This window comes from Panulirus ornatus, chromosome 71, assembly GCF_036320965.1.
Source record: "Panulirus ornatus isolate Po-2019 chromosome 71, ASM3632096v1, whole genome shotgun sequence".
Lineage (NCBI taxonomy): Eukaryota > Metazoa > Arthropoda > Malacostraca > Decapoda > Palinuridae > Panulirus > Panulirus ornatus.
Genome location: NC_092294.1, coordinates 15,695,619 through 15,722,437, shown reverse-complemented (window position 1 = coordinate 15,722,437; position 26,819 = coordinate 15,695,619). Strand labels below are relative to the sequence as shown.

Sequence of the window (26,819 nt, the reverse complement as noted above, 5' to 3'; positions counted from 1 at the left end):
CCATGTCAACAATGATTCAAACACATTAAAAACCTATTTTTTCCCACATTTTACCAAAATAAAACCCAAAAAAACATTCAAAATAATAATAGATTGTTTTTAACCTACTAACATAGGGAAAAATACTTCGGAAAGATTGATAAATAAGAGATGAACTTGCCTGACGTATGAACGTGAGATGGGAGGGTTCGAACCCTAGATGCTTCGTTAAGTCGAAAGTCCACCCAAACGAGCGGGAGGCGTGAACTAGGCAGTTGGGTAATTATATACAAAATTCCCAAACTGCATTAAACCCATCTGCAAAAGTAAATAAATAAATAAATGATTAAAATGCTGGAAAAAGAAAATTGTGGCAGAAATAAATTTCGTAAAAAAATCACCTCAGTACATTTTAGAATTTTAATTATCTCTTTATGAGATTCCTACAATTTTAAGGATGCTCTACAATCAGTAGCAGGGAAAGGATCTGGGCTCCTTGGAAGCCCCAAAAATTCCCTGACTGGATTGTAAAACTTTCCCCAAACGTAATAGAAAAATATCAATAAAGACGCCATTATTATATGGACAATATACCAAAACTTCTCTACTATAATGTCAAGTTTAGGCCATTTAGAAGCACTACCTACCCTTTTCCCAGGGAAGGAAACGGTGGCCATTTAATCCAGTAAAAGTCTTGACTGGAGGCGCTCGAACGTGCTTGGGGTCGAGGGTTGGCAGACATGTTGGCGGGCTGATCCGTCACTCCGGCCGCCATCGCCTCTCCGCTTCCTCCCTCTTATCCGACTCACCCCCCCCGTCCGATTGCCGGACATCGGTCCGATCGCCGGGTACGAGGGGCGCCGGATGAGAGGGAGAAATAATGGATATGATGAGGAAGGTACGGAGGAAAAGTCGTAAATTCTCTTTTTATGTCGAGGTTTGCCTCCGTCGCCAGGGAGGAGGCATCCATGTCGCCGTGACGTCATCACCCTCCTCGTGCCCAACTGATCGTACCTCATCTTCTCTTCCCTTAATTATGCAAATAGGACATTAAATCATACGCAAAAATGGACGATAATATTACTTTATAAGAGGAGGATCAAGAACAAAGCCCAAGTCCCAGCCAGACCACCGTCTAGAAGACAGAGGTCAATTAAGAGAACCAAGGGGGGCAAATCAGTGTAATGGACGGAGCCCTCCCGCCCGCGTTATAAATGACGATATTAACGCGTGGCGACGCTGTCCATTTTCTTCCGTCTATAAAAACAAGCGACGGCGTCGTAATTGGATTAGATCATTTGTGAATGAGCGCTGATCCCGCCGACGTGGGATCGGATCCAATGTGACACCGGACAAACGATGCGCCTCTCCCGAGACGCTGCCTCCTCCGGCTAATACGAGTAATGGAACAGCTCCCGCGACTTTCTTGCTACTCTTCTCTCCTCCGCCATATTTAATACAAAACTCTAATTTTTTACTAATAACTTACAGTCTCAGTGATCTTTGAACGTATTAGTTATTAATCTGTTAGCGATATCAATAAATAAATAAATAAAGAGGAGAATCCACGGCTTGCATCCTTAAAAAAGTTAAATATTATCGTAGAGAAGTTTCTTAAGTGTCCATATTTAAATATTAATAAGCAACTACAGCGATATTAACCTTGAATCTCCGATATTTAACCATTAAATATTTAAATTATGCTTTGCACTATCGCCATAGTGCATTACTGAACGAAATAAACTTAAGAATAAATCTACGACGGCGGGAGCAAAAACGTACGTGGCGTAGCGAGCGGTTAGCGTTACGGGCCCGGACGCATACGCGGGACGGCCAGGGTCGAGCGTACGGGTTCGAGTCCTGGTTGCGGCAATCGGTCCACAGTCAACCCAGCTGTTCATCCACCCCTAATGGGTTGGACGATGGAATGGCTATCTGGCTCAGGATATGAGAGAGAGAGAGAGAAGAGAGAGAGAGAGAGAGAGAGAGAGAGAGAGAGAGAGAGAGAGAGAGAGAGAGAGAGAGAGAGAGATCTGCCATGACATATAAGTCTTGAGCAAAATGGGGGGAGGGAGAAGGCGGGAAATACGAGCCATTTCCCGTGAAGTAAAGGACCAATCACAACCCAGTTTAGCTAAGTTCTTTACGCTGATTGGATCCAGTTACTCGTGGGGGTGACAATGTACGTGGGATTTGTAGGAGATATAGACGGTGTGTTAAGTAATACTTTTACACCCTTATGGGAGGTAAAGTTTCTCCCCAGGCAGTGGTGGATAATCTCCCCACATCCCCAAGGGAGGTTATTTCCCTAACGACAAGGGATAGTTAACTGTTTCCTCACCCCCACGTATAGTCAACTGTCCCATCCCCCACGTATAGTCAAACTCTCTCATCCCCCACGTATAGTCAACTGTCCCATCCCCCACGTATAGTCAACTGTCCCATCCCCCACGTATAGTCAAACTCTCTCATCCCCCACGTATAGTCAACTGTCCCATCCCCCACGTATAGTCAACTGTCCCATCCCCCACGTATATTCAAACTCTCTCATCCCCCACGTATAGTCAACTCTCTCATCCCCCACGTATAGTCAACTCTCCCCACTCCCACACATGGGAGACTCTCCAAACCCCCACGTACAGTCAACTCTCCCCACTCCCACACATGGTACACTCTCCAAACCCCCACGTACAGTCAACTCCCACACTTGGCACACTCTCCCAACTCCCATGTATAGTCACCTCTCCCCACTCCCACACATGGTAGACTCTCCCGACCCCCATGTACAGTCAACTCTCCACACTCCCACACATTGTAGTCTCTTACACCCCCACGTACAGTCAACTCTCGCCACTCCCACACTTGGTACACTCTCTCCCACACCCCAACGATTGATAAATATTCCCCAACCACACACGGTAAACCATTACCATACCACGTTAAGTAAACTCTATTACACTTAAGACCTTAAACTGCCCCTAAAGTTTCACGAACTGCTCTCAAACTGAACTATTTTAAGTTGGTAGTTTAAAAATCACCTTCTAACATTCTGATTTTAAGTTTGAACTCATATGTGAAATAACAAATATGAAAATATATCTATAATTTGGCTACCACTCACCTATATAGAGTTGCTTTACTGCACACTCTTTAGCTCACCTGCCTCTTCAACAAACACCAAAGCTATAATGACTAATGGCTTTCATATTCTGTCTTAATTTGCATACCAGCGACTCTACTATCATCTATCTATAAGTCGTCTATCCTAACACATTTTGCCCTAACTCAAAATCACTTCTCATGGATCCTTCCCTGTTAAACCCCTCGCCCTACACAATTCTTCTATTAATTTGGTATAAGCCTAGGAGTACATATGCTAAACATGTTACCCTGTAACTCTAAAAATAAAAGATCGTACAAAGTTTACTTAATCCTAATTACATCCCTCATACATATATCTTCCTTTTCACAAAAGTTGCTCATTAATGGAGTCATTGATAAACAAATGGAGACTATAAACAGAGGACCCTGCTTATCTCCTTAAAAGCTACTCAAAAACGTATGGGTCACCTAATGTTATCCTAATTCGTATATTTACAAAATCTTTTTCTTGAGGTTGCTCTTCACTGACTTCTATCTCTCGTCTAAGTGTGGTAGCATCAGGAACTAATGAAGAACAATGGCTTCAAATGCAAACACATCCACTCTCTGGTTGTTGTACACGTTTTGATGTACTGAACATTTTAAACCCCACAGCCAAAGCTTCCTTCCTTCCCTTCTGAGAAAGCTTCCCATCAGTCAGACTTCTTTTCCACTCATCCTTTCCAAATGTCTAAACCATTTCAGCATACCTCGGCCGCCCCTCTTCCATTACACTTAAGTACCAACGCCCTGTCTGATGCTCCAGGCATCACTCCTCCTCATGACCAAACTGTCCTAAGCCACTTCCTCCCCATCCACCCTCATTCTTTTGCATTCAAGGCCCAACTCGCCTCCATACAAGTGTCAGCACAACTACTATATCTTCAATCATAAAAACCTTTGCTCAAAACACATACTAGGCCTACTCTCTCTCCACCTGCTACAGACTGTAACAAGGACCTCTGCCTTGTCTTTAGCCTCCCCATTGGCCACATCCATTCATAATTACCTAAAGACATATTAATCCATAGATAAAAACGTCAATTAGAGTCAATTTACTAAGGACCTCCACAGAAGTAGGTTACAATAAAACCCTGGTAGTTTATATCTCAAAATCTTTCCGCTTTCCCCCAAGCGAGTTTGACATCTTGAAATGGGTTGGACTTACTAGAGACGGGCTTCACCTTGACACTTGCTATCTCTTTATCTCTAGCAACTATTCCCTTCTGTAACTCCCTGAAGGGGGTGACACCAGCAACAGAGTCTACATAACTAGTGAACCCAGTGCTGCTTCCTAGCCTTTTGTGCCTCACCCTTAACAGGCCACTGGCAGAAGGCAAGTCTAGTGGTGTTTGCAGAGCCCCCTACCTAATGTTCCTCCAGACTACAACCTAATGCTCCTACCTTACGTCCCTACCCACAACTTCTACCTAACACTCCTGCCTAAATGTTCGTACCTACTGCTCCTGCTATTTTGCCAAAAGGCAGGGCTAGCACATAGTGCTCACCACAAGAAAATCTAAATATGAAGAATCTGTGAGAGTCAAGCGTTGTCAAGTGCTATGTATGAAGAGAGATTGTGGTTCTGTGGACAGAATGCCAGCAGTCCACGTGTGGGTGAGGCAGAAAGAAAAGACAGCTACCTGGGTCTGAGGAGTGCAACTTGACAACCACTTAAGTGCTGGCTCACTAAGAGGCCATCACTACCCTCCTGATACCCAGGCGGGTAGTACCGGTAATATACCTCCCTGGTCGTTGGCTGCCTACCAACTACTACCTACACACAGGTGTCTGTGGTCAAGTTAATGTACAAATAAACATGTTGGACGTCGAGGCATTCTGCTAAGGACCTCCAAGGGAGGAAGGTTACAATAAAACTGAGATAGTTTATAAATCAACACCTTCCCATTTTTCCAAGTGATTTTGACATCTTGGAAGAGATTAAATTTACTGGAGTGGGGCTTTACCTTGACTGGTTACACTCCAAACATGTGCAATTTGTCTCACAAGAGGAGCATCATCTAAACTCATCACTTCTACCCTTGCTCCATAAATATACATCTTCCATGAAGCTGATATGTTATCAGGAAGGAAGGTGAATAATACAGCAGGCACTTGGTGAACATGTTTGTTTATTAAGCATTATTTACATTGAGATAACATGACGGTGACACTGAACAACACGATTTATTGATGGGAGCAACCACGCAGTTTCCTCACTGTGGTAGTATCTGGGGAATATTTCCTAGTTGGTGAGATAACAGCACCAACTTTAATGTCAAATGAACAGGCAATAAATTTCCAATGAAGACATAACACAAAAAATGATACCCCTAAATCTTACTTCAATGAAGTTTAACTGCAAGTCTAAAAATATAAAATGGTACACCGTGTTTACCAATTAATAACAATCTGGTAAAATAAAGTTCATACAGAGTGTCTGGGAAACATGGCGAGAAAACAAAAGTACACTCTTCATACTGGCTCACCACAAATCAGAAACACCGACAGTTCAAGATAAAGGCAACGCACTCAGGCACCAATAATCATCAACACCACTGGAGCACAGAATATGTAACGTCACTCAAATCATCCTAGGGCTGTCATTAGATCTATTATTAAAATTCATAATACAGACAACCTACAACCAATGATTTTACTGTGGGATTCCTGCTTGGAGGAGAAAAGCAATGATAACAAGCACTCCAGTGGTATGAGAACGCCAGCCTGGGAGTCGGGAACAGGGTGGTGGTGGCACATGACTGGCAAAGGCAGAAAAGGAGCTACATTGCCTAGGAGAAAGATATTGTGATGGCAAAGTGAGAGTTGGGTCGTAACTTCACACCGTCTTCACAACTCCACCTGAATCAGTAAAAGTATCTCCACTCTCTTACATGGTACATCAAAATATACACGTTCACACTTAAATGAAGAGAAATAACCAAACAGTTCGTTGGTCATATGAGCACTGGTTGCTGTCTTCACTCGTCAAAGATGAGAAATGGAGTATACTGCATTTCAAGCCTGTATATACAAGGATAAGTGTATGAGAGCAAGTGTCCCTTATGGTAATACATAAATTTGCACCTGATCCACCCCATGGCATTGGGGAGTGGATTTAATAAAAATAAGAGATAAATACAAGGCATGAATTAGCATTATGGTCATGAAACTAAAATATATTTGTGTCAATATAAACTGACCAGCATGCACCTACTCAACTATATTCAGTACAGTCACTTTACAACAGGTACCATTATTTTGTTTTTACATTGTGAATATTTCTCATTTCAAGAGAAAACTGTTTACAGGGAATTTTGCTAAATGTTATCATAATGCAAAAACTATTTAATTAACAGCACTGAATTCCTATAGACTTTATGTTATTCTCAAACTATACATTTCTTTTATTGAAGACCAACTTGAAACTGTTCAGTCATGTATCTCCATTAATAAATAATATGCAATCACTCATGGACTCATATAAGATGTGTATTTTGTATAGTTACTTTAACATACACCACTCTTTACCTACAACAAGCGAGATTCATTCTCAACATAATACTTCAAAACACACTGTGTTCATGAGTAAACCCATGAATTCGGAGCACTGAGGCGAGATATTATGAGCACATGAGCAGAAATGTCACCATTAGTTTGAGTGACTTTGAGCTGTTATCACTTGAAATTCCCTAAACTGTACCACCCTGCCAACAAGCAAGTTTAGTTCATTTTTGATATTTCTATGGACAATATAAATCTGTCTTATCTTCTAAAGCCCAGATACAAGAATTCAATTAAGAAATGCACCTGAACAAAAAGTCAGTATCTAGATGTGGTACTGTTTCGGGGGCAAATAACAGCATACCTGATATATAAAAAGACTGGTTGATTATCTGGTATAAATATCATGATTCAAATGCTGGGTCACATGCATGTAAGCTACGATGTCAGTCTGTTGGTACGTGCAACACTGTAAGAGGCTTACTTTCTTCCCCATAGGTGATACTTGTACCTCCAACTGAAGGATTTCATTCATACTTTCAAAAATCTTTTAAACATAACAGCTGTCCTTCCTATCCTCACACCGACTTAGAACTTTGAATTTGAATGTATGTTTTACCTTCTTAGAAGAAAAAAATATGACTGAACTAAACATTTCATACTCTTGGAAAATCTCTAATTAGTTGTGCCACTTACACAACCACCACCAGCTGTCCTATATACTGATGATGTAATACTGACAACAAGTATATGCAAGGCGACATACTGCGGTACATTCAGCACACAGTGCTGATACCCCACATTAAAATATAAATGGAAAGAACTACAATGAATAACAGAAATGTTCAAAAAACACACATCCAATAAATAAAGAGTGCCAAAAGGTTACAAATAATCATCTTGACCTTTGCTTCCTAATGTGGAGAGTCCCACATAAAATACAACTCTCAGCTAACTTCGTCTCACTAATTCTGGTAAAGTTAGCTTATTAACCCTTAAAAATTATGAACACATCACTATATCCTAAACCTCATGACTGGGCAATTTGATCATTCTGTACTTGGTTACAGTTTTTGTAAGGCTTGGGAAAAATGAAGTTTTTAAAGGCATTAAACTTTCATTGTCCAAATAATGACAGCAGATTCCATATACTGACTGAATGATGGGAAATGACAGCAGAGAATAACTTTCTTTCAAAATACCATTATTTCATACTCTGCAAACTGCAAAGAAACATCTAAAGACACAATTTCTTTTATATTTTCAATTTCTAATTATCAAAAAAAAAAAAAAAAATTCAAAGCATAATCAAGCTTAGATTATCAAGCACACAATGCACAAAGTTTCACAGTTTCATATTCTTTTCCTAATACTTCTTACTGTCTGACAACTGGAAAAAAAAGAGAAGGAAAAAACTCGTCCTGCTCCTTTTATTTTCCATTAGTGAATTCACTGGATAAGCTAAAATTTCAAATATCTACTTTAAGAAATACAGTATCATATGTGATGAACATTCCATATCAATTGTTTTAACAGCAAAACCAATTTTGTAATTGTATGGCAACAAAACAACAAAACTGAGAGAACTGGGTAAAACTGAAGTCGCAGTGTTCAGTCCAAATTCACAAAAAAATTCACAATAGTTAGCAGCAAATAAGTATAATACAATATCAAAGAAATGCAGCAAACTACAATCTTAGTGCTCCCCACCACACTCCACTATCTAGTCAATGTGCCTCCTACTACAGTATTGTCTTTGACCTAACAAATGATCTCTCCATGTTCCTCACAAAAATGCACTTTCAACAACAACTTGAGAGAGAGAGAGAGAGAGAGAGAGAGAGAGAGAGAGAGAGAGAGAGAGAGAGAGAGAGAGAGAGAACAGAAGTAGGTGACAAGGGCATGGAGGAAAAGGAAATCCACTAATATACATTTCTATGCCTTTTTACACTAGCTTAATGGTACGCTACCTTGTTACACGAGTATTTCACAGAAACATTTACAAGGAAAAACAAGAAATAGATTCCAGACACACCTGGATACTTGACTTTATACACCACAAAATTTGGCTACAACACAACTTCCTGGAACCAGTAAGGCATTTTACATCATACATACAACATTATTCATCAATGCAATCATTTCAACAAAAGTTTTTGCTGTGTCACTACATATTACCAGTTATTTACTATAAACATGCAGAGTTTGTATCAAACATAAAATTTTTTCAACAAAGACGTGTTGTAAATTTAAAGCTACAGTCGTCCAGTCCTGAACTGACAAGTCCCTCAGATGGTACAAACTATCAAAGATCAGGCAACAACCCCCACAAGGCCAGGTGTAGTGAAAAAATTACCCAGTTTCATTTCATGCCACAATACAAAGGGACTCATTCTTCTCTCACATCATGTAGTCTTGTTTACAATGCGTGGACTTTCAACAGCATTCATGGACAGTAATGCGGCATTCTCTAGATGAAACAAGCAGGACGGGTGAAACTTTTCACTATGCACTCAACTGCTGGATAAGGACAAAAATCGGTCACTTAGATCTTCCTGCCATGTAGCTGCAGAAGTACACTAAAAATGACTGGGAATCATAACTTTGAAGATAATTGAAAAATACTCAGTACATTCAAGTACCATGTTAAAATTCAGCATGCAGATTGCATGACAGATTAGAACCCACCTCCAGTTTGGGTCTGTGGAAGACGATGGTAAGCCACATGTACCATACTACGATCCCAAATCTGCCGCGATTTAAACTGGCCTTTACAGCTATGTGAAACATATTTCAGTTCATGTCAAATGAAAACATTTTATTCTGTAATAGCTCACAAACTGTTTGGATGTCATTTGAAATCTGAATAATTCCCTGAAGAAACTAGATACTCATAACCTCTATGATTAACCTCAACAGCAAGTCTCAGAGATTTATTTATATAACGAATCCTAGCCAGCTACCTCTCGTGCACCTCACAATGTGATTTAGCTTCCCTCAGGCCACCAGGCTGCCTACCAGTTCTCCCACACCTGGATGACACAGCTTTTTGTTGCCAATCTGACTGGGACAAAGAAATCCCCTACCTTAGTCAGTAGGGGTGTCGAGGTAGTGGACCATGGCCCAAAGAAAGGAAGTGGGGGCCAGGAGGAATGAGAAATATTGCTTCTTGGAAGACATAAGCAAGAAAGCTTTACAGGAATGTTAGTTTCACCTTCATGCTTAATTTTGGTATTCATAAAGTTTTACTCGTTTTCTGTGCATTTCTATTACACTAAAATACACTTAAACGTCTGTTTTGAATTATATCATTTAAAAAAAACTACTTTTCGTGCTAAAATTCAACTGCAAAGTAAATAACAGAAGTGAGGAAAATCCTGCAAGATGCAAATATCACAAAAATATAACATAGTTGCACGAGCTTCAGAAAACTAAAAAATACAGAATTCGGTATACAGATAACTCAGCTTTTCCATTAAAAAAGCCATTATGAAAGAACACATCCTCTCTTTAAAACAGATAATATCAAATGGGTAAACCATACACTATAAAACTCAGTATGAGCAAACTTTTTTTATGGAAAAAAAATCTGTGCTGTGAATTTCTTAATTCCGTAAAGTATATGAATTCAAAATCCTGATATATGAGAATAACAAACTGAAAATATTTACAATGTAAAAAACTTAATCATGCAATTACAAAAATATATCAAAACCTGAATCCAGACTTGATCCTTTGGAGAGACTGGGAATGGTCTGTTACGAGCTTGTGTTTGACTATCACTGGCATGAGCCATCCTACACCTGATAATGGCACTTAAACACACGCACAAACCAATATGCTACTTAATTCATCTTAATCATAATTATACTCCACTGACTGTAGCTCTTTAATGTAATAGCTAATTTCCTTTCTTTGAAAAATCAATTACTTCAGAAAGGGCGCCCAAATCAACAAATATATCCAATATATTTTTCTTGTGTAAAAGATTGCAACAACCCTTTACAATAGTCAATAGTAAAGAATGGCCATTTTACAGAAAAAATTCCCCAATAATACATGTCTGCTAATGAAACATTATGCACAATTATGAACGAGAAAGCTAAGGAGGGTAGCTGTAACATTTCAACAACTTGTCAACAACTTTTCTGTTTTAACTTCATCAGAGAGCAAAGACACTAACTATTGTTAACTAATCATGTTACAGCACTTCTTAGCATCATGTCATGAGATGAAGTTACCATTCTTTACTTCAATACACGAAACAATATTCTCTTTGTTACAGAGAGAAATGCAGAAAGAGAATGAAAACCCCTTGTAAGTTGTGTATATGTCCCATTTCTGTACATATAGGCTAGCCAAATCAGATAAATTTGCTTAACAAAGCCGCAATACATTCCAAAACTACAGAACTCTTAAACAAGAAAACAACTATACTACATTCTAAATTCCAACATTAATATCATAACAATTTTATCCTATCATAATAGTTTTAAACATATGTACAACTGACTTTCCAATGTCCCATGTCTACAAGCCTGTTGATGGCGATCGTGAGGAGTGAGGTTGAGCAGGAGATTGGTTCAAAGACCGTGAAAGAGTGAGTGCCAACTCAAGTTCCGCACGTTCTTGTTCCTCCTGCTGTTTCCGAAACTCCTCCATTCTAATGCTCTCCTGAGCTGCCCAAGCTAGCTGCTCATCTTCAGTTACCAAGTGAGTTTGCTGGTGCATGTTTTTATTCAGAGGTTTGGTAGTGAAGCTATCACTGAAGGGGCTGGCTGTGTTAGCAAGTGATCCACTATTACTGCCCCAGTCATCACCTGGACTAAAATTTTCATTTAGAAGATCCTCATTGCTCTTCCATTTATTCTTCTCTGCCTTTGTTACCTTTGATGATGAAAACGGATCAAAATCAAAATCAATGTTTCTTCGTTCACCGAGGGAAGTTTTTGATCGCAGAGGGACAGTCTCTTTCGTCTGATAGGCAAATGGGTCCCCAATTGCAGATTTTGATCGGCTATTTTCATTTGAATCAAACTGACTTTTGTTACTAAACGAAAATTCAAATGTATCTTCACTGGGAAATTCTGTAGACACATTAGCATTTGCATCTTCATTAATACTGGAGCCAAAAGGATCAGTCTTGCTAAATGCTGCATTATCAACAGGGTTATCAGCAGCACTCACTCCTGGATTGTCAGGTAATGTATTAAACACATCTGGTTCATCTTCCCATGAAAATTTGTCAGCATCCTTGAAGCCCTGATCCTTGAAGGGGTCGTAATCACCACCAAAAGGATCAGCAGCTTCAGATGATCCGCTAAATGGATCATCCTGAGTAAATACAGCAGCATCTCCAAATCCTTCATCAGAGACAAACCCTGATGATCCAAAGGTATCCTGAGGCCAAGGGGAGTTGTCACCGCTTCTTGAACTGTCTTTCATCGTTGAGAATGGTGAACCAAAAGGGTCCTCATCACTTGGTGCTGCATGTTTGGTGGACGACGTGAACTTCTCATCATCCCCCCAAGGCGATGCAGAGTTGCTGGCGACTACCTTGGAACACTAGTGAGAAGAGGGTGAGTTGGGAATCAGTGCTGCAAAGGTAAAGAGAGAGGGGGGGGAACCCTTGTTACTGCCAGCATACGCCGCGGGGCTGCACTACAACTGAAAGGAAAAGAATATAACGGGCATTCCAAAAAATTAAAAACTGGTGCAACAGAGATACTGGGAAAGGCAACATACATTACCAAATGAATGAACAAAACAAACTTGGTGTGTAGTGCCAGGCTTACCCAACAACAATGACCGTCTGCTTACACCAACATGCTACAAACTGAAAATCAGAATACTAGGATAAAACTAAGGAACAGATGAAAATGAGATGAATTATATCAATGAACCTCCTTATCATAGTCAGACATATTCTGGCTAACCAAAGATGTGACAGATGATGCTACATAAAAGAAATTTTCATGCATTTACATGTAAAAATTTAAAGCATGTTTCTATTCACTACATGCTAGCTGGTGGTTTTACTTCTCACATCTAAGCACTACCTCTTTAGAGTCCAAGTATATATAATTATTAGCATATTACAGCTGTCCCTGACCTTAAAACTCCATAAAGTTTTTTCTCTTTTGAAAATAAGGACATTCTTTTCAATAATCAAAACTTTTGATAGAGGTACAGCTACAACATTAGCTACAGAACATAAACGACTCAGCAATAAATGAATGATAACTCATATAAAAAACCAGGCATAATTTTGCAAGCTTCGTCAAAGTTTCAAAAACATAATGCAACATTGCACTGATATATCATCCTACCTACTTCCATGCTATATAAAGAAAAAAAAGTGTGTGATAGGTTCTACCCAAAATTCAGAAACACTGCCCAAAGACAGTACTTCTATTTCCTCTTCCTTACATGTATGCTCAAAAAGTCTTAGTGAACACAATATATATTCATATTAATATTCATTGAAGGATACTTAACAAATTTCAAAAATAAATCAGGAATGAAATTACTTATACTTTAGTAAAGAAAAAAAAAAATCTTAACATGCATCTTAATTACAAAATCATTTCTGAGCAACTCAGAACACATGTGCTAAATTAAGAAAAATTATAATGCACATGGCTACATTTAACACTTACCCTGCACTTACTCGCTAAAGTCTTTGTTATCAAGCAAAACAATTTACATCCATAAAACTCTAACTTTCAATACTTTCAAAGTAAATTCCTATAAATATCAAAATTTCATAACACATTATTCATCTGAATGGAAGAAAACTGTAAAACTGAAAATATAACGCTGGTATAGATGTAAATTCAGAGACTAGTTTCAAATTCAAATCTCTGAGTTACTCAATGTCCTCTATAAAGTAAATCATTCACTGAGCAATATGTCTTAAAGATCAAATAATGAATGTTATAACAAAACACACAGAGAGAAAAGCAAATCTGTTGCACAGATAAAGTTAACAAATAAAACACTTTTTTGCAAACAAATCAAAGCAGGTACTTAGGACATCAATGTACTCAGAAATATAACAACCACGATGATGCTAAGGAAATTAATGAGGTTCACATGCAATGGAAGTATTTTGTATAGGAAGTTGGTATGAATGGATACAATACTCTCACATAATGTATCAATTTAGTATGTAAAGTGAAAAAACATGAAACACTCTTATATGTGGGGAATCTTGTATTTCATCGAAGATGTGTGTTTGAGAGATGTTGTGAGGGCTATATCTAACTAATCCATCCCACGAAACTGAGAACAGAGTGACGATGACAAAAATCACTTCCGATTTATAAACCATTTTTACCTGATAACAATCTTTATAATAAAAGACAATCACAAATCTCTGGTTTGTATGTTTTTACTGTTCAGGAGACATAATCAGCAACTTAAAACAGATTTTCATGGAAAATCTATCTATATCTCTGATGCCTGTCCCAACTAGAACTCCCTCAAAGGGGTGGCCACAGCAACAGTATCTAAACTAAAGAAATCCAGTGCTGCTTCTCAGCCTTTAGTGCCTCACCTCTAACAGGCCACTGGCAGAGGGCAAGTCTAGCACAGCGTGGGTAAGGCACATAAGTGAGTTATACATTTATAAAAAAAAGTATGTGTGTGTGTGTGTGTGTTGTGTGTGTGTGTGTGTGTGTTGTGTGTGTGTGTGTGTGTGTGTGTGTGTGTGTATTAATCAAAGCAAAACATATAAATTTAAGCAAATATAAAGCTGTAGCACAAGAACTTCTAAAGATTTTTCAAACTCACCTTTGTATCAAAATCGGCAAAGTTGGCAAAATCTGCAAAGCCACAATTATTTGCTGTACTTGCAGTTTTGTTATCTCCCCAGCCCCCTGCAAAGGGGTCACTAGAACCAGTGTCTGAATTAGTGTTCGTGTTCATTTTTGTATTAGGATTATTGGTAGGATTATTATTAGAATTAATTTGTGGAGGAGGTGGCTTTGCTGGCCGGGTTTTAGGGGGTGCAGGTCTTGGAGGTGGCTGTTTGGATTTCTTAGGTGGAAGAGCTGGAGTGGGACTCTCAGGTCTTGGTGGAGGACCACCTCCAGCACTGAATGGCTCACTCCCAAATGGATCATTAGCACCCTAAGAGACAAATAAAAACTCATTTTCACCAAGAAACCATAATGTAAATCAATGTAGAAACTATGTCCCTTACAACTAAATCACACACATTGCTCTTTTTCCATCAAAGTTTGTTCTTTCCCCTTTACATTTTCTGCACTAAGTGAATGTCACAGGTACATAAACCAAGATCTTGTGAAGATATAAGTGACATTTTATATTTCTATGATTGAAAAAGAGCACCACTAAACACTGCACACTACCTCTGCAAAAATGCAACAAAATAATTTTACGCACAGTACGGCATTTCATCTCACCAAGGAAGTGGCAGTACAATCAAGATAGCATCACTCCTACCAAATCTGGTAGAAAAATCTTACAGAATTATAAAGAGCAATGAAGAAAGAAATATGCCTACAAACATGATACCCTGCCACTTCCAAGTGCCAGGTTTTGCAACCCTTAAGATAAATTCTAATAAAACTGTTGTCACCAGTAAATAAAATTGACAAAAGTTCTAGTGTTTATCAGAAAATGAAAGTATGCACATCTTTCACTATCATATGCACTTTCATAACTATTATGTATATCTTTTAATCACCTCAGGACCAATTTCTATTCTATGGACCCTTTCTAAGGGTTCCCACAGCCCAAGGCTGCACTACTACCAGAACCAAATATAGGTAAGCTCCTATGGGATGAGAAGTTCTTTGACAAACTATGGCATTCCTAATGATGCAGCCTCTCCAAAGGTGACTTTTCACTCATGGTGTAACCTCAAGCAGGTGGAGTCCAGTTACACCATACAACATTACAGATTCTAAATAAGCAAACGTTGGTAACTGCTGTGCATATCCGCACGTCTGGATATAATAAACTTTTTTTGCATTTGTTTTCCTATTCCTGTGTCAGCAAATCAGTGCCAGGAACAGACAGCTTCACTCATATCCACTCTCTTGCTGTCATATATAATGCACCAAAATCATAGCCCCCTTTCTACATTCAAGCCCCAAAGACCTTTTTGTGGTTTTTCTTACCACTTCATATGCCCTCATTCAACCAATCAACAGCATCTTGCCCCCTGTACACCACGTCACTCCAGTTTACTCAATTCTTAGCATGTCTCACACCCTGCTACATGTTCAGGCCACGACCATTCAAAATATCTTTCACGCCGTCATTTCACCTCCTCCATTTCCAACTTATTGCTCTCTACACCTCTGACAGTGCATACCCCCCCTAGTCAGCCTCTCCTGACTAATCCTCTCTGTATGTCCACACCAAATCAGCTCACCCTCTCCAGTAGACACCAGGTCTACCATACTTACTCTTTTCCCTCCCTTACTTCTCTCTCATCCTATAATTTTCGACTTGATCAACCCCCTCACACCACACGCTGTCCTCAAACATTCAATATCTGACACATCCAGTGTCTTCCATACTTTTTAATCAAGCATCCAAGCCTCAAACCCATGTAGCACCATAATGACTACAATATCATAAACATAAACATCATTGCCCTCACATACAGTGACCTTTCTGTCTACAAACTCCTAAATGTACCTAGGATATTTGTTCCCACACCCACCCTAAGGCCTACTTCAGCTCACATTGTTCTGTCCAATGCCATGTCCACTTCCGGGTATCTAAAACACTCTATCTATCCAACTATCTATACCTTTGACACCTGTTCCCTTCTGAAACTCACTCAAGCGGATGGCCACTGTAAGTCTCTCTCCATAACTAGTGAACTACAGTGCACTGGAGTTCTAAAACACTCCACTCCTCTAATTCTTCTCTGATCAAACTCACTGTCCAACCAAACTGTCCTTCTACCTGGCTAAACTTAATAATTCTACTGTTATTTTCATTAACTATCAACTTTCTCCTCACACACTCTATCCTAAACTCAGACACCACCTTCTGCAATTTCTCACTGGAGTCTCCCACCAACGTTGTCATCAGCAAACAGCAACTGACTCACCTCCACATCCCCCACCCCAAAACAGACATATATCCTCTTGGTCAATCTTTCCTCACTCATTCTCTCCATGTGACCAAACCATTTCAAAACACCCTCTTCTGCTCTCTCAACCACTCTCTTTTTATTACCACACATCTCTCTTACCCTATTATCACTTACTCGATCAAACCACCTCACACCACATATTGTCCTCAAACATCTCATTTCCAGCACATCCACCCTCCTCCGCACAACTCTATCCATAGCCCACGCCTCGCAACCATATAACATTGTTGGAACCACTATTCCTTCAAGCATACCCATTTTTGCTTTCCGAGATAATATTCTTGACTTCCACACATTCTTCAACGCTCCCAGAATTTTTGCCCCCCTCCCCAACCCTATGATTCACTTCCGCTTCCATGGTTCCATCCGCTGCCAAATCCACTCCCAGATATCTAAAACACTTCACTTCCTCCAGTTTTTCTCCATTTAAACTTACCTCCCAATTGACTTGACCCTCAACCCTACTGTACCTAATAACCTTGCTCTTATTCACATTTACTCTCAACTTTCTTCTTTCACACACTTTACCAAACTCAGTCACCAGCTTCTGCAGTTTCTCACATGAATCAGCCACCAGCGCTGTATCATCAGCGAACAACAACTGACTCACTTCCCAAGCTCTCTCATCCACAAAAGACTGCATACTTGCCCCTCTTTCCAAAACTCTTGCATTTACCTCCCTAACAACCCCATCCATAAACAAATTAAACAACCATGGAAACATCATACACCCCTGCTGCAAACCTACATTCACAGAGAACCAATCACTTTCCTCTCTTCCTACACGTACACATGCCTTACATCCTCGATAAAAACTTTTCACTGCTTCAAACAACTTGCCTCCTACACCATATATTCTTAGTACCCTCCACAGATCATCTTTATCAACTCTATCATATGCCTTCTCCAGATCCATAAATGCTACATACAAATCCATTTGCTTTTCTAAGTATATCTCACATACATTCTTCAAAGCAAACACCTGATCCACACATCCTCTACCACTTCTGAAACCACACTGCTCTTCCCCAATCTGATGCTCTGTACATGCCTTCACCCTCTCAATCAATACCCTCCCATATAATTTACCAGGAATACTCAACAAACTTATACCTCTGTACTTTGAGCACTCACTCTTATCCCCTTTGCCTTTGTACAATGGCACTATGCAAGCATTCCGCCAGTCCTCAGGCACCTCATCATGAATCATACATACATTAAATAACCTTACCAACCAGTCAACAATACAGTCACCCCCTTTTTTAATAAATTCCACTGCAATACCATCCAAACCCGCTGCCTTACTGGCTTTCATCTTCCACAAAGCTTTTACTACCTCTGCTCTGTTTACCAAATCATTTTCCCTAACCCTCTCACTTTGCACACCACTTCGACCAAAACACCCTATATCTGCCACTCTATCATCAAACACATTCAACAAACCTTCAAAATACTCACTCCATCTCCTTCTCACATCACCGCTACTTGTTATCACCTCCCCATTAGCCCCCTTCACTGAAGTTCCCATTTGTTCCCTTGTCTTACACACTTTATTTACCTCCTTCTTTTTATTCTCCCTAAAATTTAATGATACTCTCTCACCCCAACTCTCATTTGCCCTCTTTTTCACCTCTTGCACCTTTCTCTTGACCTCCTGCCTCTTTCTTTTATACATCTCCCACTCATTTGCATTATTTCCCTGCAAAAATCGTCCAAATGCCTCTCTCTTCTTTTTCACTAATAATCCTACTTCTTCATTCCCACCACTCACTACCCTTTCCAATCAACCCACCTCCCACGCTTCTCATGCCACAAGCATCTTTTGCGCAAGCCATCACTGCTCCCCTAAATACATCCCATTCCTCCCCCACTCCCCTTACCTCCTTTGTTCTCACCTTTTTCCATTCTGTACTCAGTCTCTCCTGGTACTTCCCCACACAAGTCTCCTTCCCTAGCTCACTTACTCTCACCACTCTCTTCACCCCAACATTCTCTCTTCTTTTTTGAAAACCTCTACAAATCTTCACCTTCGCCTCCACAAGATAATGATCAGACATCCCTCCAGTTGCACCTCTCAGCACATTAACATCCAAAAGCCTCTCTTTCGCTCACCTATCAATTAACACGTAATCCAATTACGCTCTCTGGCCATCTCCCCTACTTACATAGGTATACTTATGTATATCTCTCTTTTTAAACCAGATATTCCCAATCACCAGTCCTTTTTCAGCACATAAATCTACAAGCTCTTCACCATTTCCATTTACAACACTGAACACCCCATGTATACCAATAATTCCCTCAACTGCCACATTACTCACCTTTGCATTCAAATCACCCATCACCATAACCCGGTCTCGTGCATCAAAACTACTAACACACTCATTCAGCTGCTCCCAAAACACTTGCCTCTCATGATCTTTCTTCTCATGCCCAAGTGCATATGCACCAATAATCACCCATCTCTCTCCATCAACTTTCAGTTTTACCCATATCAATCTAGAGTTTACTTTCTTACACTCTATCACATAATCCCACCACTCCTGTCTCAGGAGTAGTGCTACTCCTTCCCTTGCTCTTGTCCTCTCACTAACTCCTGACTTTACTCCCAAGACATTCCCAAACCACTCTTCCCCTTTACCCTTGAGCTTCGTTTCACTCAGAGCCAAAACATTCAGGTTCCTTTCCTCAAACATACTACCTATCTCTCCTTTTTTCTCATCTTGGTTACATCCACACACATTTAGACACACCAATCTGAGCCTTCGAGGAGGATGAACACTCCCCGCATGACTCCTTCTTCTGTTTCCCCTTTTAGAAAGTCAAAATACATGGAGGGGAGGGTTTCTAGCCCCCCCGCTCCCATCCCCTTTAGTCTCCTTCTACAACACATGAGGAATGCATGGGAAGTATTCTTTCTCCCCACCCCCAGGGATAGGGGAGAAAGAATAGCATCGCTACCTATGTATACAAATACTTTACATACAAATGCTAAATAGAAAAAGGTAAAATACATGACAGTATAAGTGAACTTTCAACTTCATATAAAAAAATCAATGAAAATAAATGCACTACAAGTCATGTGAGGTGCTCCATAATGCATACCTTTGTTTGTGAAGTGAAGGTATCTCCTCCAAACGGGTCACCTGCAGGTTGTGGATTAGCGACTGCTGGACTTGGGTTTTGGTCCCAAGATCCAAACACATCCACCTGTGAAACCACATCACAATGCCTTACAAGGATATTCATAAATCTTTTCTTACATGTATTCACAAACAAATATATTCATGAGGGAGCTGTACATCCATAATATTTCCCATTATATTTCAAAGACTGGAGATTTCAAAAGTCTTTGGCATAAAAAGACCAAAGAGCAGCGCTTAAAACATTTCCTGTAAATTTCTGCAATATTGCTTAATAAGCACCTCAGTGAATAAGGCAACACTTGTTCAAAATAAAAATAAGAATGTGTGATAATTGGAATACAGGATAAAGTACAATCAAGTAGAAGAAAACACACAAGGAAGCAGGAAAAGAAAGGGATAGAGCGAGACAAAAATGGGAAAAGAGCAACTGGAAATATAAAGCAGGCAACTGAACAATAATTTAGTGTCAATGTGGCAAAGAAAAACCTGTCTGAAAGGTACTAAGAGGCTTATATTTTCCACTGTAAAAAATGTCTTCATCAAAGGATGTCTGGGAAAGCATAACAGGGGATATCTACAGTAAGATTTTGCCATATGGCAAGGCAAACATACAGTAGTACAGCACTGTTCATTATCCAGTCTTTCAAGACAGCTCATGTGTACTATTTCCTCAACCTTACTTATAAAGTCTTCAAAATTCTCTCCTCAGCTTTCTTAGCTGAAGATCATTTGCTAATGAAGCATCAAGTTGCTTCTAATATAAACATATATCACTTTCATCATCAGCCTTCTCTCTCTCTAATAAAGGTTTCCTTATCACATTATTTGTTAGTGTCATTATTATAATTAAAACAACAATAATCATAATTATTAGTTACCCTAGGAACTCTTTCTTAAAGAGCAATGGCATTACCCAGAACCCTTTTCCTGGGGCTCCTGTGGCTCCAAGGCTGCACAACACTCACCAGCAGCAAGATTTTTTTGATGAGTCTGTAATCTGTTTTGCCTCGCTAAAGGTGACTTTTCATGCACAGCGTACCCTTATGCTGGCAAAATTCACTAACATTTCCCATTACCTGGCTCAATAAAACCTTGGTTTTCAATGCAGTCTCTGTATTCCAACTTTTTGTTCAACCAAACAACCTGATCTCTATCATTCTTTTTACTCTTATTCTCTTTTCCTGCTAGATCCTTATGAGGAGCCTCTGTTCAGCATTGCAAAATGGCTAATGGTTATCACCTGATGGTGTGCATCCAAAAGCCGAGGTGGTTGCTACTCTCATGTACATAATGAACTTTCCTTTCAATACAATATATTGATACAAGGAAAAAGTCATGCTTGTGCAGCGAGCAGCTCATCTGTCCTACCAGGCACATCAAAGCGAAGTGGGACCAGTGATACTAGCTATACTAGACTAGTCTTCCTTCCACTAATATCTTCCTTTTGGATCAGCCACCTAAAAAAACATCCTGTGGCATCTATAGCCTGGGGACTCGAAGGCACTGGTCTCATTATTCACAAATCCAACAAAGAAAAACTAAAAGCTCTTATCTTTCTTGCAAACCAAGGTTGAAAAAAATATTACTATTCAAATCAGATTTCTATGATTTAAATCTATTTCAATCTTTTGTTTGTTACTGGAAGATAAAAGTTTTCCTTAATTATACGAGTATGTTAATTCTTACGCTAACAGGATTTGCTTTCGTCTACTGAAAACTCTTTAGTAATCAAAACCAAACTCTGCTGACACACTGTAGGCTCTGATGGAAAAGTAAGCCATTCAACGGAGTACATAGCCTGTATCAAAGCCAGGATAGGAGGTGACATTTAAAAGATAAGATAACGACTTAGAAGTGAGAGCTGATGAACTGGCACTCCTCCCAATCTAAAAGTGGAAAAACATAAAACAATTTCAATTTAAATCAATGACTATTCTTTTTATTCAAAACAACTCAAATCACTTGATTTTAATACTTTGATTTCAATCAGTGCAGCCCTACATCAAATTTTTATCACACCATTAAGCAGCAACACAGCTCAAATACTTACATTGTTCTGCTGACCACCAAAAGCAGCAGCAAATGGATCATGTGCCCCGGAGAACGAAGTATCTTTGGCTTTAGGATTATCTGAAAATAAAAATACAAACCACTATTTTTCCAAAATTTTACTACTCAAGAATCATACAATAATATACAAAAGGGTCAGTTCAGTATTCAAAAGGCAGTGTTTTAAAATGTCAGAACCAGCAATGAACCACCCATGGGTCAATTCAATACACTTAAGTGCACGATTAATCTTCCAAGCATAAACCTTGAACCATTCAAATTTAAAGGTAAGGAAAATCATGCAATATACAAGAAATCCACTGGCATGCTCTTAATCTCAGATATATATCAAACCTAACTGCATCCTCACTTCACCCTGACTCACCAACCAGTCCCTTTAACAAAATACCAACCATACCAGCAATAATCACATACAGTAAGTACATGACATCTGCCCCCTCCATAAATAACACAAATTAAATGCACATAGAACACTAATGAATAACTATTTTGGACAAGCAAAATAACTCATCTGTATTCTCTACAATCAATATATCTGCTTCACTCTAAACCACACCTTCCCTACCTGGTCATCCATCCATTCAGAAGCAGGTATAACAAAACTAGAAACCACACAAAGCAAAGCACTCACAAGAATTATCAGCAAGTGAACAGCCATAAACGTTCAATACTGCACAACAAAACCAAAAATACTTCCAATGCAAACCCTACTTCATACTTGACACCCAATCTGATGCAATGGTATTAATCCCTTCCCATTTAAGCCACTTCATAAACAGAAAGAAAAAGCTCCTCTCAGCCTCACACTTCAACCATCTTAACCCACAGACCCAAAAGCCCCTACTACATCACACTAACAAAACAAATCCACACCAAAGTGACAAATACTAAAGAACAATTATCCCAACTCAGTCCTGAACTCCAATCCACGAGACATTCACCCAACTGAACTACACTCCAAAGACAAACACGTGTCACATTTTCTTGACAGCAAAATGGACACAAACATCTTTTCAATACTAAGAACACCAGTTCAACAAGTCACAAAAACCCAAAAACTCAAAATACAACTTCCACACAGAAAACATACTCCTCAACTTCCCTATACTTACCCAAGCAGATTAACTCATAACATCACCTTGCCAAATGACCACTGGGTGTATGCAACTTTCTGAGCACTGCAGAAGCCACATAAACAGGGTCCTCGGGTTGCAAGTTCACTGAATCTTGTCGAACTTTGCATCTTTTGGGGGAACTAAAACCTTTCTTGATGACATTTTTCAATAAGCTAATACCCAAAGTTTTGAGGACAAGGTCTGCTACTTTGGGAAGCAATCTACTGTCCCATAATACTCACTATCAGTCTCCTGAGATGGCAAACCATTCTGCTGGGGTGGTGTGGACTCTTTAGGTGATTCCTGAGGATATGGAATGATGTCAGATAAAACTTGAAACAAATCATGCTTCATAAACACGTTACAATTCTCTATACTACCATGACAATACAGTCCTGCTACTATGACAGAAGTAAGATCAATCTTTGCCATATGTTTAACTACCACCAGTGAGGTAATGCTAGGAAACAGACGAAGAATGGCCCATCCATTCATATATATATATATTTTGCTTTGAAGCTGTCTCCCACGTTAGCAAGGTAGCGCAAGGACACAGACGAAAGAATGGCCCAACCCACCCACATACACATGTATATACATACACGTCCACACATGCAAATATTCATACCTACACATCTCAACGTATGCATATATATATACACACACAGACATGTACATATATCTACATATATATACATATATATATGTCTGTTTCCTTGCGCTACCTCGCTAACGCGGGAGACAGCGACAAAGCAAAATAAATACATTTTTTTTTTTTATACTTTATCACTGTCTCCCATGTTTGCGAGGTAGCGCAAGGAAACAGATGAAAGAAATGGCCCAACCCACCCCCATACACATGTATATACATACGTCCACACACGCAAATATACGTACCTACACAGCTTTCCATGGTTTACCCCAGACGTTTCACATGCCCTGATTCAATCCACTGACAGCACGTCAACCCCGGTATACCACATCCATCCAATTCACTCTATTCCTTGCCCTCCTTTCACCCTCCTGCATGTTCAGGCCCCGATCACTCAAAATCTTCTTCACTCCATCTTTCCACCTCCAATTTGGTCTCCCACTTCTCCTCGTTTCCTCCACCTCTGACACATATATCCTCTTGGTCAATCTTTCCTCACTCATTCTCTCCATATGACCAAACCATTTCAAAACACCCTCTTCTGCTCTCTCAACCACACTCTTTTTATTACCACACATCTCTCTTACCCTTACATTACTTACTTGATCAAACCACCTCACACCACATACCGTCCTCAAACATCTCATTTCCAGCACATCCACCCTCCTGCGCACAACTCTATACATAGCCCACGCCTCGCAACCATATAACATTGTTGGAACCCATACCCATTTTTGCTTTCCGAGATAATGTTCTCGACTTCTACACATTCTTCAACGCTCCCAGAATTTCCACCCCCTCCCCCACCCTATGATTCACTTCCGCTTCCATCCGCTGCCAAGTCCACTCCCAGATATCTAAAACACTTCACTTCCTCCAGTTTCTCTCCATTCAAACTTACCTCCCAACTGACTTGACCCTCAACCCTACTGTAGCTAATAACCTTGCTCTTATTCACATTTACTCTTAACTCTCTTCTTTCACACACTTTACCAAACTCAGTCACCAGCTTCTGCATTTTCTCACATGAATCAGCCACCAGTGCTGTATCATCAGCAAACAACAACTGACTCACTTCCCAAGCTCTCTCATCCACAACAGACTGCATCCTTGCCTCTCTTTCCAAAACTCTTCATATATATATATATATATATATATATATATTTTTTGTTTTTTTGCTTTGTCGCTGTCTCCCGCGTTTGCGAAGTAGCGCAAAGAAACAGACAAAAGAAATGGCCCAACCCACCCCCATACACAATGTATATACATACACGTCCACATACACAAAAATACATACCTATACATCTCAATGTACACATATATATACACATACAGACACATACATATATACCCATGCACACAATTCACACTGTCTGCCTTTATTCATTCCCATAGCCACCTCGCCACACATGGAATACCATCCCCCTCCCCCCTCATGTGTGCAAGGGAGCATTAGGAAAAGACAACAAAGGCCCCATTTGTTCACACTCAGTCTCTAGCTGTCATGCAATAATGCCCGAAACCACAGCTTCCTTTCCACATCCAGGCCCCACACAACTTTCCATGGTTTACCCCAGACGCTTCACATGCCCTGATTCAATCCACTCACAGCACGTCAACCCCGGTATACCACATCGATCCAATTCACTCTATTCCTTGCCTGCCTTTCACCCTCCTGCATGTTCAGGCCCCAATCACACAAAATCTTTTTCACTCCATCTTTCCACCTCCAATTTGGTCTCCCACTTCTCCTCGTTCCCTCCACCTCCGACACATATATCCTCTTGGTCAATCTTTCCTCACTCATTCTCTCCATGTGCCCAAACCATTTCAAAACACCCTCTTCTGCTCTCTCAACCACGCTCTTTTTATTTCCACACATCTCTCTTACCCTTATATTACTTACTCGATCAAACCACCTCACACCACACATTGTCCTCAAACATCTCATTTCCAGCACATCCACCCTCCTGCACACAACTCTATCCATAGCCCACACCTCGCAACCATACAACATTGTTGGAACCACTATTCCTTCAAACATAACCATTTTTGCTTTCCGAGATAATGTCCTCGACTTCCACACATTCTTCAAGGCTCCCAGGATTTTCGCCCCCTCCCCCACCCTATGATTCACTTCCACTTCCATGGTTCCATCCGCTGCCAGATCCACTCCCAGATATCTAAAACACTTTACTTCCTCCAGTTTTTCTCCATTCAAACTTACCTCCCAATTGACTTGACCCTCAACCCTAGTGTACCTAATAACCTTGCTCTTATTCACATTTACTCTTAACTTTCTTCTTTCACTCACTTTACCAAACTCAGTCACCAGCTTCTGCAGTTTCTCACATGAATCAGCCACCAGCGCTGTGTCATCAGCGAACAACAACTGACTCACTTCCCAAGTTCTCTCATCCACAACAGACTTCAAACTTGCCCCTCTTTCCAAAACTCTTGCATTCACCTTCCTTGTTTATGGATATATATATATACATACATATTCATTTTTCTATTTATACATATTTTGCATTATCGCTGTCTCCCGCGATACGGGAAGAGAGAATACTTCCCATGTATTCTCTGCGTGTCATAGAAAGTGACTAAATGGGAAGGGAGTTGGGGGGCTTTTATCCTCCCCCCTCTCATTTTTAGCTTTGCAAAAAAAGGAACAGAGGAGGGGGCCAAGTGAGGACATTCCCTCAAAGGCTCAGTTCTCTGTTCTTAAAGCTACCTCGCTAATGCGGGAAATGGCGAATAGTATGAAAAAAATATATACATAATGCCCATACACACACATATATATAAACATATCAACACATACATACACATACATATATACACATGTACATACTCATACTTACTTGCCTTCATCTATTCCTGGCGCTACCCCGCCCCACAGGAAACAGCATCATTACCCCCGGCTTCAGCGAGGTAGCACCGGGAGAAGAGACAAAAAAGGCCGCATTTGTTCACACTCATTCTCTAGCAGTCATGTGTAATGCACTGAAACCAAAGCTCCCTATCCACATCCAGACCCCACAGACCTTTCCAGTTTATCCCAGACATTT

The 26,819-nt window shown here is 39.9% G+C and overlaps 1 protein-coding gene across 6 annotated transcripts in view; it reads right to left on the bottom strand.

Moving 5' to 3' along the window:
• Positions 1 to 5,234: 5,234 nt before the first annotated feature.
• The window catches only part of Eps-15 (Epidermal growth factor receptor pathway substrate clone 15), a 61,242-nt gene continuing 39,657 nt past the window's right edge, over positions 5,235 to 26,819 (bottom strand). For 5 of the 6 annotated variants that reach the window (XM_071660424.1, XM_071660423.1, XM_071660426.1 and 2 more), the window contains 5 exons: positions 23,339 to 23,399; positions 21,962 to 22,041; positions 19,871 to 19,975; positions 14,419 to 14,757; positions 5,235 to 12,189 (listed from right to left, as the gene is read on the bottom strand). In XM_071660424.1, coding sequence (XP_071516525.1) covers positions 11,155 to 12,189; positions 14,419 to 14,757; positions 19,871 to 19,975; positions 21,962 to 22,041; positions 23,339 to 23,399 — 1,620 coding nt within the window. In that variant the 3' untranslated portion in view covers positions 5,235 to 11,154. Of the gene's footprint in view, positions 12,222 to 14,418; positions 14,758 to 19,870; positions 19,976 to 21,961; positions 22,042 to 23,338; positions 23,400 to 26,819 lie in introns of all 6 variants that reach the window. The other variant, XM_071660428.1, reaches the window with a different exon arrangement.